Below are 21,184 nucleotides of genomic sequence, written 5' to 3'. Positions count from 1 at the left end.
GGGGTGATCAGGGAGTCTATATGGGTGATCACCCCCCTGTAAGGTTCCATTCAGACGTTTTTTTTTGGCACAAGTTAGCGGAAATTTTTTGTTTGTTTTTGTTTTTTCTTACGAAGTCTCATATTCCACTAACTTGTGTCAAAAAATAAAATCTCACATGATCTCACCATACCCCTCACGGAATCCAAATGCGTAAACATTTTTAGACATTTATATTCCAGACTTCTTCTCACGCTTTAGGGCCCCTAAAAAGCCAGGGCAGTATAAATACCCCACATGTGACCCCATTTCGGAAAGAAGACACCCCAAGGTATTCCGTGAGGGGCATATTGAGTCCATGAAAGATTGACATTTTTGTCCTAAGTTAGCAGAAAGTGAGACTTTGTGAGAAAAAAAACAAAAAAAAATCAATATCCGCTAACTTATGCAAAAAAAAAAAATTCTAGGAACTCGCCAGGCCCCTCATTGAATACCTTGGGGTGTCTTCTTTCCAAAGTGGGGTCACATGTGGGGTATTTATACTGCCCTGGCTTTTTAGGGGCCCGGAAGTGTGAGAAGAAGTCTGGGATCCAAATGTCTAAAAATGCCCTCCTAAAAGGAATTTGGGCCCCTTTGCGCATCTAGGCTGCAAAAAAGTGTCACATGTGGTATCGCCGTACTCAGGAGAAGTTGGGAAATGTGTTTTGGGGTGTCATTTTACATATACCCATGCTGGGTGAGAAAAATATCTTGGTCAAATGCCAACTTTGTATAAAAAAAATGGGAAAAGTTGTCTTTTGCCAAGATATTTCTCTCACCCAGCATGGGTAAATGTAAAATGACACCCCAAAACATATTCCCCAACTTCTCCTGAGTACGGCTATACCAGATGTGTGACACTTTTTTGCAGCCAAGGTGGGCAAAGGGGCACATATTCCAAAGTGCACCTTTCGGATTTCACCAGTCATTTTTTACACATTTCGATTGCAAAGTTCTTCTCACACATTTGGGCCCCTAAATTGCCAGGGCAGTATAACTACCCCACAAGTGACCCCATTTTGGAAAGAAGACACCCCAAGGTATTCCGTCAGGGGCATGGCGAGTTCCTAGAATTTTTTATTTTTTGTCGCAAGTTAGTTTAATATGAGACTTTGTAAGAAAAAAATAAAAATAAAAAATCATCATCATTTTCCACTAACTTGTGACAAAAAATAAAAAGTTCTATGAACTCACTATGCCCATCAGCGAATACCTTAGGGTGTCTACTTTCCGAAATGGGGTCATTTGTGGGGGTTTTCTACTGTTTGGGCATTGTAGAACCTCAGGAATCATGACAGGTGCTCAGAAAGTCAGAGCTGCTTCAAAAAGCGGAAATTCACATTTTTGTACCATAGTTTGTAAACGCTATAACTTTTACCCAAACCATTTTTTTTTTTTTTTTTTTTTTTTTTTATTTTTTTTTTATCAAAGACATGTAGAACTATAAATTTAGCGAAAAATGTATATATGGATGTCGTTTTTTTTCGCAAAATTTTACAGCTTAAAGTGAAAAATGTCATTTTTTTGCAAAAAAATCGTTACATTTCGATTAATAACAAAAAAAGTAAAAATGTCAGCAGCAATAAAATACCACCAAATGAAAGCTCCATTAGTGAGAAGAAAAGGAGGTAAAATTCATTTGGGTGGTAAGTTGTATGACCGAGCGATAAACGGTGAAAGGAGTGTAGTGCAGAAGTGTAAAAAGTGCTCTGGTCATGAAGGGGGTTTCAGCTAGCGGGGCTGAAGTGGTTAAACTCATGACGTACCGGTACGTCATGGGTCCTTAAGGACTCGTGATCCATGCCGTACCGGTACGTCATGGGTCCCTAAGGGGTTAAAGACTGTGTTGGCAGCAATTTAAAGTGTAGTTTTGAACTTAAAAAAAATGAGAGAGAGAGAAAAAACAGACCAAAAGTTTGGACACGCCTTCTCATTCAAAGAGATTTCTTAATTTTCATAGTCATGAAAATAATAGATTCACACTGAAGACATTAAAACTATGAATTTACACATGTGGAATTATATACATAACAAAAAAAGTGTAAAACAACTGAAAATGTCATATTCTAGGTTCTTCAAAGTAGCCACCTTTTGCTTTGATTACTGCTTTGCACACTCTTGGCATTCTCTTGATGAGCTTCAAGAGGTAGTCACCTGAAATGGTCTTCCAACAGTCTTGAAGGAGTTCCCAGAGATGCACTTGTTGGCCCTTTTGCCTTCACTCTGCGGTCCAGCTCACCCCAAACCATCTCGATTGGGTTCAGGTCCGGTGGAGGCCGCGTCATCTGGCGCAGCACCCAATCACTCTCCTTCATGGTCAAATAGCCCTTACACAGCCTGGAGGTGTGTTTGGGGGTCATTGTCCTGTTGAAAAATAAATGATGGTCCAACTAAACGCAAACCGGATGGAATAGCATGCTGCTGCAAGATGCTGTGGTAGCCATGCTGGTTCAGTATGCCTTCAATTTTGAATAAATCCAACAGTGTCACCAGCAAAGCACCCCCACACCATCGCACCTCCTCCTCCATGCTTCACGGTGGGAACCAGGCATGTAGAGTCCACCCGTTCACCTTTTCTGCGTCGCACAAAGACATGGTGGTTGGAACCAAAGATCTCAAATTTGGACTCATCGGACCAAAGCACAGATTTCCACTGGTCTAATGCCCAAACAAGTCTCTTCTGCTTGTTGCCTGTCCTTAGCAGTGGTTTCCTAGCAGATATTCTACCATGAAGGCCTGATTTACACAGTCTCCTCTTAACAGTTGTTCTAGAGATGTGTCTGCTGCTAGAACTCTGTGTGGCATTGACCTGGTCTCTAATCTGAGCTGCTGTTAACCTGAGATTTCTGAGGCTGGTGACTCGGATGAACTTATCCTCCGCAGCAGAGGTGACTCTTGGTCTTCCTTTCCTGGGACGGTCCGCATGTGAGCCAGTTTCTTTGTAGCGCTTGACGGTTTTTGTGACTGCACTTGGGGACACTTTCAAAGTTTTCCCAATTTTTCGGACTGACTGACCTTCGTTTCTTTACTTAGCTGCTTTTTTTTTTCTTGCCATAATATAAATTCTAACAGTCTATTCAGTAGGACTATCAGCTGTGTATCCACCTGACTTCTCCACAAGACAACTGATGGTCCCAACGCCATTTATAAGGCAAGAAATCCCACTCATTAAACCTGACAGGGCACACCTGTGAAGTGAAAACCATTTCAGGTGACTACCTCTTGAAGCTCATCAAGAGAATGCCAAGAGTGTGCAAAGCAGTAATCAAAGCAAAAAGGTGGCTACCTTGAAGAACCTAGAATATGACATATTTTCCCCTCCCCCACGACAGCACCACTGAGAGATGGCTCCGCCTCCATGGACAGGAAACCTGTAGCATAAAAAAGGTGGAGCCACACTCCCACCTCAGTGAGGTTTCCTGTCCCTGGAGCAGGAGACGTGTAGCTGTTTTTTTCTTACAGGGACCCATGGCTTGGAAATCCTAGGAAAGCCTAGAGAGCAATGGGTCACGCCAGCCTTACCGGGTGTACATCTGAGGGACGGGAGTTGGTCCGGGCCAGCTGCTGATCCTAAGGCTGAAGACACCGGTCCCTCAAAGGAGAGGCCCGGATGTTGCCGCGATGCAGGGCGGCGAGGGGAAACATGCCAGAGGGCGGACATCCCTGGCGCGCACCCAGCGAGGACTGCGGGCGGAAGCCGTGCAGTGGAGCGTGTCGGAGCGCCAAACCGGGAGTCGCAGGAATGACGTCAGTTAAGACGTGCGTTCCACTGACTACTTCCAGTTCAGGGCCGGAAATATAATGTGCCTTATGCGTTCCAGCAACCGGAACGCAGCGGAGGACGCAGAACAGAGGCGGCTGTGCTCTCATTTTGGACTTGGGACGGCCAGGCTTTGCCACAGTCTTTTTCTTTGCAGAGGACGGTGAGAAAGGATTGCTGCATCTAGAGGGCGCTCCCAGGGAACATGCAGAACTCTCAGAGGAGAGGCGCTGTTCCCTGTGGCATATTGATTTCTTGTATCCTCTATACCTCCAGGGATATTATTATGGAGGAGAAAAGACCAGAGGAGACGGAATCAGAAAAGCAGCCGGTATAAGACAGGCTTCTGATGGGGTAAGACACTGACCTTTTACGAAATCACTGATATGTCCCCTTGTTTCTATTATTGCTTTGTAGATGGCAGCTAAGAAAGCCACATCCAAGAAAAAGAATAAGTAATGCGCATTGTGTAGATGCCCCTTGTCCACTTCCTATAGCATTCGGATCCTGGAGCATCTGGGTTGGATGATCAATTCCAAAAAATCCATGTTGGAACCCAGCATAAGTCAGATATTTCTGGGACTTCGGTTGGACTCTGTGCGACAAAAGACTTTTCTTCCAGCAGAGAAGATAGGAAAAATCCAGAACGAAGCCTGGAGGGCCCAGGAGAACCCAGGGATGTCAGTCCGAAAAGCAATGTCATTGCTAGGGTTAATGACGGCCTGTATTCCAGCAGTCCGCTGGGCTCAATTTCATTCGAGGATATTAGTGGGAAATTTTGAATTGGACAAAACAAAAAGAGATAACATTAGACTCTCAGATATGTCTCAGCCAAAGGACTCTGATCTCCCTCGGTTGGAGGTAGGAAACTTAGACCAGGGTATTCCGTGGAATTACCCCGATCCAGTAGTAATCACTACAGACGCCAGCCCTTGGAGATGGGGTGCACATTTCCGAGGTCAGTTGAGGCAGGGAATCTGGTCCCCGTTGCAGAGACAGTTCTCGTCCAACAGGAAAGAATTGAGAGCAGTATTGTTAGCTTTACGGACAGCCCTTCCAGTACTCCAGCACCAGCATGTCAGTCATGTCGGACAACAGAACAGTAGTATCGTACCTGAACCGCCAGGGAGGTACCAGATCCCATCTTTAATGAAGGAGGCAAAGATAATATTCTCGGAGTTCGAGGAGAAATTAATCCACATATCCGCCCTACACATAAGGGGGAAAGAAAATGTCCAGGCCGACTTCCTAAGCCGTCATCGTTTAAAGCAGGGGGAGTGGTCCCTGAACCCGTCCATATTTGCAAAAATTGTGGATCTATCTGCCACCAGGGAGAACAGGCAGGTAGAAAGATTTTGCTCCCTCAGTCCCTGCGAATCCCCATATGGGGTGGATGCCTTCCTTCTGGAATGGAGATTCTGGCTGGGATATGCCTTTCCTCCCCTTCAGCTCCTACCCAGAGTTCTCAGGAAGATAAGGGAAGAGAGGTCAGACATGATAGTCACCGCCCCCTTTTGCCCAAGGAGAGCCTGGTTCTCTCTACTCAGATCCATGTCGATAGCGGAACCATGGGTTCTTCCCAACATTCCGGACCTCCTGAGGCAGGGCCCAGTAATGCATCCAGAAATAGGATCCTTACACCTTACGGCATGGAGATTGAGAGGGCGCACCTGATTAGGAAAGGCTTCTCGGAAGCCTTGACCTCCACCATTCTTAGTAGAAGAAAGAGGGTGACTAATACTATTTATGCAAGAATATGGAGGAGATTCCTCTCCTTTTCAGGTCTGGACACCGATGTTTGGCCAGAGAGTATTTCCACCAGACAGGTCTTAGAATTCTTGAAAAGGGGTCTGTCCTTAGGATTGGCCAAGAGCACTCTGAAAGTTCAGGTTTCGGCCCTCTCAGGCTTAAGTGGTAGAAGTCTGGCCATGTATCCCTGGATAGTCAGGTTCTTTAAGGCAGTTGATAGGGTTGCACCGGTTAGGGGCCCCAGGTTTCCCCCCTGGGATTTGAACCTAGTCTTAAAAGCTTTGACCAGTTCCCCCTTTGAGCCCATTGAGGAGTGTTCTATTAAAAATCTTACATTGAAGTTAGTTATGTTAATAGCGTTAACTTCAGCACGTAGAGTTAGCGAGCTTCAGGCACTGTCTATCAACTCCCCGTTTGTCCATACGTGAGGATAGAGTAATTCTTAGACCAGATCCAAAGTTCATCCCCAAGGTACCTTCTAAGACTAACAGGTTGCAGGAAATTGTCTTGCCAGTCTTTTTTTTTCCAGACCCTAAAACTGAGGAAGAAGATAGATGGCACTTATTGGATGTAAGAAGGTGCTTGATCCAATACCTGGAGAGATCAAAGGATTGGAGAAAATCCTCTTCCTTGTTAGTGTTATACGCTGGGGCTCGAAAAGGTAATACTGCCTCCAAAAGTACCATTGCTAGGTGGATACGAGAGCTTATTTCCCTAGCCTACTCTTGTTCTGGTCTTTCTCCTCCACTGTCCCTGATGGCTCACTCTACTAGGGCAATGTCTACCTCCTGGGCAGAGAGGTCTAACGTCTCTATTGACCAGATCTGCAGGGCGGCCACGTGGGCTTCTCCTTCTACCTTCTATAAGCACTATAGGCTTCAGCTCGACTCTGTTTCTGACCTCCTTTTTGGTACTAAGGTGTTAGAAGTGGTCACCCTCCCTTGAATTCTACGTAATCTCTCTCAGTGGTGCTGTCGTGGGGGAGGGGAAAAATGATGATTACATTTACCGGTAATCGGATTTTCCTGACCCCACGACAGCACCCGTCTAATTCCCTCCCTAAGGTGGTGGTTGGTGGAAAAAATCACGTGGTGTGATGCAAAAAAAAAAAAAAAGACATATATATTGTGTTAACCTAAAGGGGAGTCCCTCTCATGCGCTGTAAACCCACTGAGGTGGAAGAGTGGCTCCACCTTTTTTATGCTACAGGTTTTCTGTCCATGGAGGCGGAGCTATCTCTCAGTGGTGCTGTCGTGGGGTCAGGAAAATCTGATTGCCGGTAAGTGTAATCATCATTTTTCAGTTGTTTCACACTTTTTTTTATTATGTATATAATTCCACATGTGTTAATTCATAGTGATAGCTATGAAAAAAAATTAAAGCTGGAATTTGGTTGCTATGGACAACTGCTTTACTTTTCCTTTGTACAAGGGTTAATAAATTAATAAATGGGCCTGCAACGGTGCTTCCCAACCAATGTGCCTCCAGCTGTTGCAAAACTACAACTCACAGCATGCCTTCACAGCTTTTGGCTGTGCGGGGATGTGGGGGAGGTGTAGTTTTGCAACAGCTGGAGGCACACTGGTTGGGGATCACTATTATATGCCCATTGCCCCCCCCCCCCCCCCACCTTATTTTATTATTCACTGTCTGTTTTAACATGAAATGGAGATAAATTAACAGGATTTCTTCTCCATTTCATGCATCATACCCATCTGGACTGATGTAATCCTTCCCATGCAGATGCACAGAGTACAGCCACGTGACCTCTCTGATATTCTTTACTTCATTACATATTTCCGGCATAAATCTGTGACAACCCCTTTAATGGCCAGCATAATGAAGGCGACTGAGTAGTCAGACTGTATGAGTGCTCCCAGTCTGATAGATCCTTGGTTACAACCACAGCAGCCAGCATCACAGCAGTCACAGGGGTTGTCACCCACTTTCCCTGAAGTTCTCAATGCTAGCTCCTCCCACTTCTGCTCTGGATGGTTCTGCTTATGAGAGGCGGCCATATTGGTTGTCACAAAGCTTTCTCAGAATCGGATGTGGCTGGCAAACATAAGAATGGACTGCAGTACCTGGGCTCCGGCAGCTCCTGCCATCTCTCCACCTCTGGCCCAGCTTCTTGCAGTCCCCTGAGGATGATATCCGGAACCCCAGCCAGAGGCGGCCTTCTCCTGCCGCTGCCGAGCCAGCACGTCCCCAGGTGTATAATATCCGCTGCCACCCCCACGCTGATCAGCTGGGAGCAGCGCCACCGCCGATCGGAAGAGAAGATGGGACACGCCGCTGCAGCCGCCGCCCTGAAGAAGATGGGACACGCCATCACCACCACCACTACTTGATCTGGGCCATGAGGTACCACAAGTACTCGTGCAAATTTCTGGTATCGGCACCGATACTGGTATCGGGACATCCCTAGTTATCTTAATAGAAGGTGTCATCTGTGCAATACCTTCTGTGTATCAGGGGCATAGATGGGAAGAATATAGGTGAAAAACAATATTTTTTTTTTGTCCCAGAATCTGACCACATATTTGCTGTCAGCTGTTTAACCTATTAATCTCAGTGCTCTGCATTAGAATACAGTCTGTGCACTTCAGGGCTATATGCTGGGGTATAGTGAAGAAACAGTTTATCGCAGCGCATTGCATTTCTATACAGTCTGAGTGCTTCAGGCCCATATATATGGAGAAATTGAAAATCAGTATATATGCACATTTCACTAAATGGGCACCCGGTTTTCCTGTCTGCGGTTTAAAATGTTAATCGCAGTGCATTGAATTTCTGTACAGTCTGTGCACTTCAGGTCCATATATTGGAAGTAATAGTCATAAATATAAAAAAACAGTCTACTGCAGACTACAATATTCTGTGGCTAAAATACTGTCCAAAATCTGTGCTATTCTGTGTCATGTACTGCCCTGTACAGGAAAACTGTGGACAGTAAAAACAAAAAAAAACAAAGGTTGCAACCAGTAAAAAAATCCATAAATATGAAGGCCAGCACTAAGGGACGGGGAAGTGGATGTTATGCTGATGGTTCAGGCAGGGGTCATGGCACTGGGCGCAATGAAACTGCCTGCTGCCAGTGCACCCCAAAAAAAAGTAATAAAACCGTACCCAGCTTCATGTCCAACTTGGCTAGGTGGCGCGCGACAACACTGTCTAAATCGGACCAGTGCGAACAGTTGGTCGGTTGGCTTGCTGAAGATGACGCTTCCAGTCGGCTAAGCACCACCCTCTCTTCCACCAAGTCCAGTCTCTGTTGCCAAGAGTCTGGTCAGCCAACTCCTCGCTCAGATCATCCTTCCTCCCTCCGTGGAGAGTCCTGCCAAACGAGTGATCCCACACTCGGATATTCCCAGGAGCTCTTTTCAGCTCCAGTATCAGATCTGGCCCTCGTGGCCAGCATGCTTGAAGAGGGACCTGAGAGATTGTGCCCGGATTCCCAACCTGTTGAGCCTTTACAATCTCAAGAAAAACAGTGGTGAACGTCAATCATTAGTTCACGAGGTGGATGACTGAGACACAGTTGTCAATCGCTGGGTTTGTGGTTAGGTCAAGACAGGAGGAATGAGGAAGTGGAAGCTGAGGTCATTGACCCAACATGGGAAGGTGAAATGCTGAGCAAGGACAGCAGTACAGAGGGGGAGGGATCCACAGCACCTTAACAGGCTGGAAGAGGTAGTGGGGTTGCTAAAGGGAGAAGTCGGCCCGCAACCTTTAAACCGATCACCCCCATGTGTAAATCAACCTTAGCAAGGGGTAGGTGTTCTGCAGTATGGTGCTTTTTTGAGGAAAGTGCAGAGGACAAAAGAGTGGTAGTTTGCAACCTGTGCGGTACCAAAATGGCACGAACACTAGCGACCTCACCACCACCAACATGATCCGCCACATGGCATCCAAGCACCCTACTAAGTGGGCCCACAATCTGGGTCTGTGGGTCACACCACTGCCTCCTCTTCCCCTGTGTTACGTGCTGTCCAAGACGCAGGGATGCCTCTCGCCCTGCACCTGGAAATTTGAATGAACCAGCAGCAACATCCCCTTCCCTGTCCCATTGCAGCGTCCAAATGTCCATACCACAATAATTTGAACACAAGCGCAAATACCCACTCGCCCACAGGCTGTAGCACTTAATTTCCAACTTTCAAAATTACTGGCCCTTGAAATGTTGCCATATAGGCTTGTGGACACTGAGGCCTTCCGCAGCCTGATGTCGGCCGCGGCCCCTTGGTACGCAGTCCCCAGCCTCCACTATTTTTTACGGTGTGCCGTGCCCGCCTTACACCAGCATGTGTCCCAGAACATCACCCTTGCCCTGACCAACGCAGTTACTGGGAAGGTCCACTTAACCACGGACATGTGGACAAGTGCTGGTGGCCAGGGACGCTACAGTTCCCTGACCACACTGGGTGAATGTGGTGGAGGCTGGGAGTGAGTCGTACCCTGGGATGGCACAGGTGCTTCCCACGCCCAGGATTGCGGGTCCTATGTCCATCAGGGTCTCCGCAAGAAGCTATGTTACTGGCTCCAAACCCCACTTCTCCTCCTCTTCTGCCTCTTCCTTCTCCACCTCCACCTTCTTCCACCTCCAGCAGCCATCAGTCGCTAACTGGAAGCAGTGTAGTACTGCTGTGGGTAAGCGTCAACAGTCCGTGCTAAAGTTGATCTGCTTAGGGGACAAACAGCACTCCGCTGCAGAGCTTTGGCAGGGTATAAGGGGCAAAGCTGTGGCTCTCTCCACTCAACTTAGAACCAGGCATGGTTGTGTCTGACAATGGCCGTAACTTGGAGGCGGCTTAGGAGCTTGGCAACCTGACACACATCCCATGCCTAGCCCACGTCTTAAACTTAGTGGTTCAGCGGTTTATCAAAACATACCCCAGAGCTACTAGTGAAGGTGCTCCGCGTGTGTCCATTTCCGTAAGTCGTCCACAGCTGCAGCAGCGCTTGCGGCCTCCAGCTCACCGACTGTTGTACGACGTGAGCACGCGTTGGAACTACGTTCTATATGCTAGGCTTTGTGAGCAGCACAGGGCAGTTGTGGAATACCAGCTGCAACATGGTTGTTGCCTTTCAAGTCAACTGCCACTATTCACAAGTGAGGCGTGGGCATTTATGTCAGACCTGTGAGGTTTAAAAAAAAAAATATATATATATTTTTTTTTTTTTAAGAATCCACACAGATGGTTAGTGGCGATAACGCTATTATCAGTGTAACCATCTCACTGCTGTGTCTACTGAAACGATCGCTTCTCACAATTAAGGACGATGCTCTGAATGTGGCAGATGAGGAAACGGGGAGGACATGTCGCAGGGTGATACCCAGACCACCCACAGTTCGCCTTCTCAGCACGAATTGGACCGTGAAGAGGAGGAGGAGATGGGGACTTTTGCCTCTGCTACGGAGTCTAGTATCCATGAAACTTTAATTCCATCTGTTCACTGTGGATGGGCTGAGGAAGAAGAGATGGAGTCATCCTGATGTCGACATCTTGCCTGTTGGACTCTGGCACACATGGCTGAATTCATGTTAGGCTGCCTTACCAGCGACCCTCGCGTTATGCGCATTTTAGATAACACGCGTTACTGAGTGTTCATCCTTCTGGGCCCCCTCTACAAAGAAAACTTCTAATCTCTCATTCCTGTGGTGGAGAGGACGAGTAAAATGGTGCAATACCAGAAGGTACTTTGTTGAGAGATTGCTCTGGAATTTTACATCTGAAAACGCTGGCGGCAGATTCCGTACTTCCTTAGGCAAACGGGGAAGGGAGACAATGGGAACACGCAGAAGTTCCAACAAAGGCAGGGCGATACTTTCATGACACCCCTCCAGCAACCTCACCCTGAAGTGCAGCCTAGTGGTACAAGGAGGGAAAAGTTTTGGAAAATGCTGAAGGAATACATAGCAGACCGTGTCAGCATCCTAAATGATCCATCATTGCCTTACAACTATCGGGTGTCCAAGCTGGACACGTGGCACGAACTGTCCTCTTCTGTGTCAATTACTTTAAACATTTTAGTGTCGTCTGCGAATATTTCATATTTTACTATGCAAGCCTTTTACAAGATCATTAATATAAAATTGCCTAAAGAATTATTAGGAACACCATACTAATACGGTGTTGGACCCCCTTTTGCCTTCGGAACTGCATTTAATTCTATGTGGCATTGCTTCAACAAGGTGCTGATGGCATTCTTTAGAAATGTTGGCCCATATTGATAGGATAGCATCTTGCAGTTGATGGAGATTTGAGGGATGCACATCCAGGGCACGAAGCTCCCGTTCCACCACATCCCAAAGATGCTCTATTGGGTTGAGATCTGGTGACTCATTGTCATGTTCAAGAAACCAATTTGAAATGATTTGAGCTTTGACATGGTGCATTATCCTGCTGGAAGTAGCCATCAGAGGATGGGTGCGTGGTGGTCATGAAGGGATGGACATGGTCAGAAACAATGCTCAGGTAGCCCGTGGCATTTAAACTATGGCAAATTGGCACTAAGGGGCCTAAAGTGTGCCTAGAAAACATCCCCCACACCATTACACCACCACAACCAGCCTGCACAGTGGTAACAAGGCATGATGGATACATGTTCTCATTCTGTTTACGCCAAATTTGGACTCTACCATTTGAATGTCTCAACAGAAATCGAGACTCGTCAGACCAGGCAACATTTTTCCAGTCTTCAACAGTGCAATTTTGGTGAGCCCGTGCAAATTGTAGCCTCTTTTTCCTATTTGTAGCGGAGATGAGTGGTACCCGGTGGGGTCTTCTGCTGTTGTAGCCCATCCGCCTCAAGGTTGTGCGTGTTGTGGCTTCACAAATGCTTTGCTGCATACCTCGGTTGTAACGAGTGGTTATTTCAGTCAACGTTGCTCTTCTATCAGCTTGAATCAGTCGGCCCATTCTCCTCTGACCTCTAGCATCAACAAGGCATTTTCGCCCACAGGTCTGCCACGTACTGGATGATTTTCCCTTTTCACACCATTCTTTGTAAACCCTAGAAATGGTTGTGCGTGAAAATCCCAGTAACTGAGCAGATTGCAGATTGGCACCAACAACCATGCCACGCTCAAAATTGCTTAAATCACCTTTCTTTCCCATTCTGACATTCAGTTTGGAGTTCAGGAGATTGTCTTGACCAGGACCACAACCCTACATGCATTGAAGCAACTGCCATGTGATTGGTTGACTAGATAATCGCATTAATGAGAAATAGAACAGGTGTTCCTAATAATTCTTTAGGTGAGTGTATATACTTTCTGTATAATTTTAAAAATAAATGCCTAAATAACAATAAATATAAACATCATGGGTTTCACCGTGACCAAAAATGCTCATGTTATTGAATTTTTTTATTTATTTTTATTCCAATACGGCAAATGGCGTAACGGGAAAAAGTGTCAAAATGTTTTAGTTTTTTTTTGTTTTTTTTCATTGCTTCTTTTAACAAAAAAAAAGTTATAAAATGTGGTCAAAAAGTCATGCACACTTCAAAATGGTATTAATAAAAACTACAGATTGTTCCGCAAAAAATGAGCCCCTAAACGGCTCAGTAGACAGAATTATAAAAAAGTTATAGGGGTCAGAATATGGTGATTGTAAAAAATAAATAAAAAAAAAGTATCAAAGGTTTTTAATTTTTTTTTACACATTTTAGATGTAAAGAACCTATACAGATGGTGTATCGTTTTAAGTTGTAATCGTACTGACCCAGAGAATGAAGGGCATGGGTCAGTATTTTTTTACCGCTTTCCGTTACATTTTATGCCATAATTTATGGTGGCACTAAAAAGTACAACTTGTCCCACAAAAAATAAGCCCTCACAGCCATGTGTCTCGAAGTATAAAAAAGTTATAGCGGAAGAAAAATGAACAAAAAAACCTCAGGTATCCTAAGGGTTAAACCTCTCCATGTTTTCTTGTCCCTGGTAGGGCAGAGGCATCTCACGGGTGACTTTTTGGAGACTTCCGAAAACCAATTACCTGTGCTGTGGTTGGATATAGGTCTGACCTTTTTTTAGGTCCCCCCCCCCCCCCCCGATTTACTTGTACCCCATTTGAATAAAATGGCAGACGCAAATGTGTGTCTGCTGCTCTGCAGGGCTGCTATAGTATTGCATAGAACAGCCAGAGAGTCTTCTTTTTGAGTGATCGGTGGAGGCCGATTCATTGGACACCCGTCGATCAGACACTTATCTGCTCTCCAGTGGATTGGAGATAATTTATTGTCATGGAACAATCCTTTAAAACAAAACCAGGTTTGTGTTTTTCGATAACAAACTATCTTTACATTTCTTTCAGAATCGTATCTTTCGTGTTTCTCATAGTTATAACTTATGTTTTATGAGCAGTTCTTAAATGGCTCGAAGTCTTAGAGTGGTTTCAGATCCTCTACTTAAATTGCAGGATGTTCTGTCTAGCTGAGACATTGCCTGGGACATATTTTCTTTTAGGCTTGCCCCTCTCTCCCAAAAGGCTTGCAATCAGGTATTGCTTCAGTAGTGCTTTCATAAGGGACAAACAAGAAGGTAGGAATTAAACTTGCTGGCAATTGCAGTTATAGCAGTATATCAGTTTTGATAAATCATTAGCATCTCTCCTCTGTGTAGTAATCTGGAAGACAATGGAGGATTGTGGTGTCAGGGGATATTTAACCAGTTTCCTGTCCCAAGAAGGTGAAGGCAATCTTAAGTAGTGCTGTTATGAGGGACTCTTGGAAATTCCTACTTTCATATTCTTAACTTTTTATTAACTTTTTTTTTCCAGATGGTGATGGAGTTTTCGGACAGCATGTTGACTCTTGGCAAACAACAAATAGACAACCTGCAACTTAAAAATTTTTCACAGGTATTGTGTGAACTAGATTTCATATTTTGAGGTTTCTACTAAACAAATTTAGCAGGCAGTTATAAAAAAAAATATATATATTGTACAGTCAAGTCACATTATGACTGCTCCCTACTTTTGACATTGGCAGTGAGAAGCTCAATAAGGAAGTCACATGTCATGAACTGGCTTAGTGAGTATACAGGATATGCAGTAGCCTGTCTGCACACACATCCCTTGTTACTGTCATAGGTAAAAGGGGTTATCAGCATTGCAAAAGTTAATACTGACTTTCGGGCCAAGGGTATTCAGGTATTCCTGAAACTGCACAGTTTGTAACCTGTTCGCATGCTCTTGTGGTGAAAGTGTATTATAGCACCATTGCGAATAAGCGACATGGAAACTGCGGAGCCCCAAGCTTACTTGATGTACAAGGTGAACATGCACTAAGAAGGTGCGCAAGGGCAGAGTGGAAGGTATGCAAATGAGCTCTTAAAGTGTAACTTTCATTTCCTAGTTTATTAGAGCTCGGCATGTAGACTAGAGTTAGTCTGGTGACTTCCAAAAGATCTGTAATTATCTTATAATAACAGCTTTCATTAATGTCTCCTGTCCATTTCCACTGGTCCCTTTAAACAAGGGGCTTTGATAAGGCTACAAATAGGAATTGCATACAATAAGCTATGTTGAGTAAAAATTTAAAACACTTGTCCAGATGGGCACTCACCCAGTTACTTATTCATCAAGGTAAGGAATCGTGTAAGCCTTCTTTCAAACTTTGAGGTAGCCCACTGATGACACTGGTTCATATACCAGCAGAAATGCACCTGGGCAAAGAATGAAGTCTGGCTCATATATTGTCTTTAGAATAGGGAAATCTAAGGCTACTAAGTGAGGTTGCTCTTCTCAGAGAGTGTGCTCTGCAAAGGGAAAGCTAACTTCACGCATCTTTACAGCCTTGGTCTGATACATATCGCATTGGAGACATGAGAGAGAAATCTACGCGACGCGAATGTGGTATATGATGGCAAGCAGATTGCATATGCAAATGGATATATTACCAATACAGTAATTGTACCACGGATAAATGTGGAGTTAGGCTACTTTCACACTTGCGTTCGGAGCGGATCCGTCTGGTGTCTGCACAGACAGCTCCGCACCTATAATGCAAACGCTTAGATCCGTTCAGAACTGATCCGTTTGCATTACCATTTTATTTATTTTTTGTTCAGGATAGTGCAAACGGATCCGTTTTGACTTTACATTGAAAGTCAATGGGGGACGGATCCGTTTGAAAATTGAGCCATACTGTGTCAACTTCAAACGGATCCGTCCCCATTGACTTAAATTGTAAGTCTGGACGGATCCGTTTGCCTCCGCACGGCCAGGTGGACACCCGAACGCTGCGAGCTGCATTCCAGTGTCCGCCTGCTGAGCGGAGCGGAGGACAAACTGTGCCAGACTGATGCATTCTGAGCGGATCCGCATCCACTCAGAATGCATTAGGGCTGGACGGATCAGTTCGAGGGCCGCTTGTGAGAGCCTTCAAACGGAACTCACAAGCGGAGCCCCGAACGCAAGTGTGAAAGTAGCCTTAGAGGAGAACTGTCTAGGCTACATTCAACCTATGTCACACATTATAATTTGATATCGGGTAAGCGCCCCTCCATACTCCGTTATGCAATAACAGGTTATAATCATACAAGTAACATATGCTACAATACATAATTGTGTACCAGTTATTAATCGCTGATGACAGGGCTAGTTACTGACTTGAGTGCTAGGGCATTTAGCCTGCCATTTCAGCCGTGGAGTACACATCTGCAGATGTTTATCGTGGGACAGGGATTCCCAGTTAGACCTCTCCTCCAACAAGCTGTTCTCCTGAACTTTGTTAATCCAGTCAGTGGGCTCCGGTGTTTTATTGGTGAGCCAAAATACTGGAATCAGGAGTTTTGTCGCAGCTACAAGGGAGGATAATAGAGAATGTTTGGTGAGAATACATTTTTCATTAGGCAGGTTCAGCAGAACCACTAAGGGGGGTCAGCGGGGACGAGGAGGGTACAATTTCTAGTTAAATTTTTTTTTTTTTTTTAAATCGTGTCCCAGAATGGTTTTATCAAAGGGCAGGCCCACCAAATGTGGAACAAAGTACCTGTAGCCCCTTTACACCTCCAGCACAGCTCCGGATGCGAGGGATCCATGGCATGCAATTTTGCCGGCGTGTTGTACCACCTAGTCACCAACTTGTATGCATTTTCTTGTATCCTAATGCACCGAGAGTATCCGTAAGAATGACAAAGAATCCTATCTACCGTACTATCATCGAATGTGGTATTAAGATCTTTTTCCCATTGGGAAATGAACCAAGGTTTACCAGGACCTGCTTCTTCCAATAACTTATTGTATACCCTGGATATGGAACCTTTCTTGCTCTCTTGTTTAAGTAAACACACGTCATACCAAGTGGGGTCTAGTTTACTACCCCTTCACACCAACACCCACCCACCACACCAGGCCACAGTTCCCTTCATCATAAACCCGCCACATCACCCGCGTGCCCCATGAGAAAAAAAAAAAAAAAAAAATTAAAGTTCCCACAGTGTCATAGAAGAGAAACCCGCCATATAGTCCTGGCACACAAAAAAAAAAAAGGACATCACCCACGTGCCCCATGGTCCAAAGTAAATAGATAAATAAAGAAAGGGAAATCCCGCCATATAGTCAATGGCCGCATGTCTCGGTCATTTCAGCCCACATGCAAGCCTCATTTCTCACGTCTCGATCCAACCAGTCACACGCGCAAGCATGTACTTGTTTCATACTCACGTTTTCATGATCCCATCGAGGTCATGTGTCCGTTCGCACCACAGTCCACACTTTGAGGCGGTCTAGCATAGACATATTTGTGTGAATTTTCTTACCACCCGGTACGTACACCTGCTCTCACGACTTGCATTTCTCTTCATTCTTGACCTAGAAGAGTGAGGCACCACACACATCCAGTGCTGCATTCACCCACTTGATCTTACATCATGCGTTTTACCCTGCTTTCTTTTAATTTCTAAGCCATGAGAGTGTATTCCTACTATGTTCACAAGTTGGTTATTCGTTGGTCATGTCAAGGGTCTTCTCTTAGTGAGCTGCAATGCCTCTGGCTCTTGTTTTCTCAATCAGTTCAATTTCACGGTTCACGGTTGATTAATGTTTCGGTTGTGCACGTGGTTCAGATCACTACTGTCCATGCATTTTTTCCACCAGGTCTGGCTCATGTTTAACTACATATCATAACCGTGAGGTCATCTCGTTCAGTCCCTTGGCTTCAGGGGCCCGGTGACCGTTCTTGTGTTGTCCATTAGGGTCATAGGCGGGTTAGTGTCTCATGTTCATTGTCGGAGATGGTCATGATTATGCGAGTCCTATTGGTGCCGCATATATGATTTTTTTTTTTTTTTTGTATAATTTTTTTTTATTTTTTTAATCTGCCATTAGTCGCACACACATGGCTTCTCCGTTTTAGTTTCACTCAGTGTGCCTTCTCCGGTTTAGCACGCACCCACGACTCCACCATTATGGCATGCCGCTCTGCCTCTCCTTACACTGGAGACTCTGTTTGCTCACGGCCGTGCAGCTCCTCATCTCTCTACACCGGAGACTTCTGCTAGCGTTGCCTGGGTGGTAGGAGAACAGCTTGCTCTGCTCCTGATCTTTCTGATCTTTGCAGCAACTGGTAGATCTTTTACTGTGGGGTTCCATCATGCCAAAGCCTGGGGCACTTAAATCTGCCAAGGCCTCCTCTCAGGCTCTTTTGGGATCATGCAAGTTGTGCCTTCTGCCTTTTTCTGCCTCTGGAACCTGTGACTCGTGCCCTGCTCCTGGACAGGATCAGCCTCCTTCTCTTGCTCAGCCCAGTCCTCCCTCTGCCCCGGCGGTACCATGTCCTTCATGGAGCGTATGGCAGCTACTACTCCAGTAGCGTCCACCGCTCCATCTCCTCTCAGTGATTCTCACAGGGGGCGTCTGACGTCTAAAAGGCAGCGTGAGCGGCAGCATTCCTCGTCGGATGACTCCGCTTCTCCCCCACGCCTTGAGGCATGCCCGGTTGACTCTCCCTCTCGTGGGGAGCGCAAATCCGAAGGGGAATTGTCCGGATCGGACGAGGCCACGGAGCGGGAACCCCTGCCTAAGCTTTCCACCATGGTATCCGAATTGGTGGAGGCTGTCCGTGACACTTCTAATATCCAAGGAGATTCCACTCCCTCCACTAGTCGGGAGTTCTCCCTCTTTCCTCCCAAAAGGCCCGAATCCGCGGTGTTCCCCGTTCATGAGGAATTCACAGCGGTCATATCAAAGGCTTGGGACCGACCCAATCAGAAATTTTCGGCCACCAAGCGCATGGATACACTTTCCCCTTTCCCCTCTGACTCGGTGGAAAAGTGGACTTCTTCCCCTAAGGTAGATCCTCCGGTGGCCAGGTTGGCCAAGAACGCTGCCCTTCCTGTCCTAGACGGTGGACAGACGCCTGGATTCACTTTCCAAGTCCATCTTCTCTCTGGCGGGCGCTTCCCTGCGACCGGCTTTTGCGTCGGCTTGGGTTGCCAGAGCCCTTACGGCGTGGTTGCGGCGCCACCACCAGGATCTGAAGGAACAGGGCGCCCCTGCAGACACTTTGGAATTTATTCTCCAAATGTCTCAGGCTTCTAAATATCTCTGTGAGACTTCAATGGATATCGGTTCCCTATTTGCCTGTATTTCGTCCCTCTCGGTCATTCAGCGTAGAGAGGTTTGATTGAAGGTGTGGGATGCTGATGCTGCTTCCAAGCGTTCCCTCGCTAACCTTCCCTTTGAAGGATCTAGACTCTTTGGAGCCCAGTTGGACGAATTCATTTCTGCCGCAACGGGGGGCAAGAGTACTCATCTGCCTCAACCCAGATCCAAACGGCCCTTTCAATCTCGGGCTTCAGGGTTCCGGGGCCAGTCCTTTCGTCGATTCTCCACGGCCAGGACGTCTTCGTCCTCCTCTGCTGGGGGATCCCAGGAATCCCGCAAAAGCCTTTCTTCAAACCCCAGCCCTCTTGGCGACCACGGGCACAGTCAACCCGTCCCCCTGCTCCCAAGTAGCCCTCCGCATGAAGGGGTGCCCCCACCCCTCGTGGTGGGGGGCAGTTTGCTCTCCTTTCAGCAGGTCTGGAGGGCTCACGTTCAGGACGCCTGGGCTCTGGAGATCGTGACGTCCGGTTACAAATTGGAGTTCGCGTCCAGCCCGCCGGAACGCTTTTTCCCGTCTCGCGTTCCGGGGGATCCAGCCAGGGCCTTGGACCTCCTTTTGGCGGTCTCCTCTCTTCTGGACCGGGGTGTCATTTTTCCCGTTCCCCCGGAGGAACAGGGAACAGGTTTTTACTCAAACCTGTTCGTCGTTCCAAAGAAGGAGGGGTCGGTGCGCCCGATACTGGATCTGAAGCTTCTGAACAAGTTTCTAAGGGTGCGGAAGTTTCGCATGGAGTCCCTTTGCTCCGTTATTGCTTCTCTGCTTCCGGGGGAATTTCTCGCGTCTGTGGACATTCAAGACGCCTACTTACACGTCCCGATTGCAATTTTCACCAAGGTTTTGGCGCCTCTCATGGCGCTTCTTCGCACCAGGGTATCTCGTTGTTGCCCTACCTGGACGACATCTTGATAAAAGCCCCGTCTCTTCCACAGGCCGAGGACAGCATCCGAATCGCCGTTCAATCTCTACAACGGTTCGGGTGGCTGAGCAATCTACCCAAATCCTCTCTGCACCCTTCCCAGAGACTCTCCTTCCTGGGGATGGTTTTGGACACCTCGAGTTCTCGGGTGTTTCTTCCGGATTCCAAGTCCTCTCAGATTCGGAGGGCGGTGTCGCTCCTTCTACAAGCTCCTTGTCCCACCATTCGGGAGTGCATACGGGTTCTGGGCCTTATGGTCGCCTTCGAGGCGATTCCGTATGCCCAGTTCCACACTCGTCCGTTACAACAGTGGATTCTTGCCCTCTGGGACAAGACCTCTCGGGGTCTGGACGCTCCCGTCCGCCTGTCTCTGCAAGTTCGGTTGTCTCTCCCTTGGTGGCAGCCCTCCCCGAATCTCTCATCAGGGAGGTCCTTCCTTCCGTTCTCCTGGACGATAGTCACCACCGATGCCAGCCTCATCGGTTGGGGAGGCGGTCTCCGGAACCTCACAGTTCAGGGGGTCTGGTCGACGGAGGAATCCCGTCTTCCAATAACCGTTTTGGAACTAAGGGCGATCTTCAACTCCCGCTCCCACTGGACTTCCCTCCTTGCAGCTCGGCCGGTGTGTGTTCAGTCAGACAATGCCACGGCTGTGGCCTACGTCAATCATCAGGGCGGAACGCGCAGTCGGGCAGTGATGCAGGAGGTGGCGAGGATCCTCCTATGGGCGGAGTCTCATGTTCCAGTGTTGTCGGCGGTGTACATTCCGGGCGTCTACAACTGGACGGCGGGTTTTCTGAGCCGCACCAAGGTGGATCCGGGAGAGTGGTCCCTACATCCGGAGGGGTTCGAGGACATCTGCCGCCGATGGGGCCGTCCGGACGTGGATTTAATGGCGTCCCGGCTAAACAAGGTGCCGTTGTTCATGGCCCCCGCTCGAGACCCAAGGGCGTGCGGAGTGGACGCGCTGGTGTCTCCTTGGCAGCGATTCGGCCTCCTCTGTCTTCCCTCCACTTCCTCTGTTGCCGAAGGTGCTGCGCAAGATCGAGGCGGAGGGGTTACCGGCCATTCTTATCGCTCCGGATTGGCCTTGCCGCGCCTGGTTCTCCATCGTCGTCCGAATG

The 21,184-nt window shown here is 47.1% G+C and overlaps 1 protein-coding gene across 2 annotated transcripts in view; it reads left to right on the top strand.

Moving 5' to 3' along the window:
* GGNBP2 (gametogenetin binding protein 2) overlaps positions 1 to 21,184 on the top strand; it is a 333,171-nt gene that overhangs the window by 14,477 nt on the left and 297,510 nt on the right. For both annotated transcript variants that reach the window (XM_044288263.1, XM_044288262.1), the window contains exon 2: positions 14,314 to 14,394. In XM_044288263.1, the coding sequence (XP_044144198.1) occupies positions 14,314 to 14,394 (81 nt within the window). The remainder of the gene's footprint in view (positions 1 to 14,313; positions 14,395 to 21,184) is intronic.

Source organism: Bufo gargarizans, chromosome 3, assembly GCF_014858855.1.
Source record: "Bufo gargarizans isolate SCDJY-AF-19 chromosome 3, ASM1485885v1, whole genome shotgun sequence".
Lineage (NCBI taxonomy): Eukaryota > Metazoa > Chordata > Amphibia > Anura > Bufonidae > Bufo > Bufo gargarizans.
Note: the sequence above shows the minus strand (reverse complement) of the source record. Positions and strands in the feature narration are given on the sequence as shown.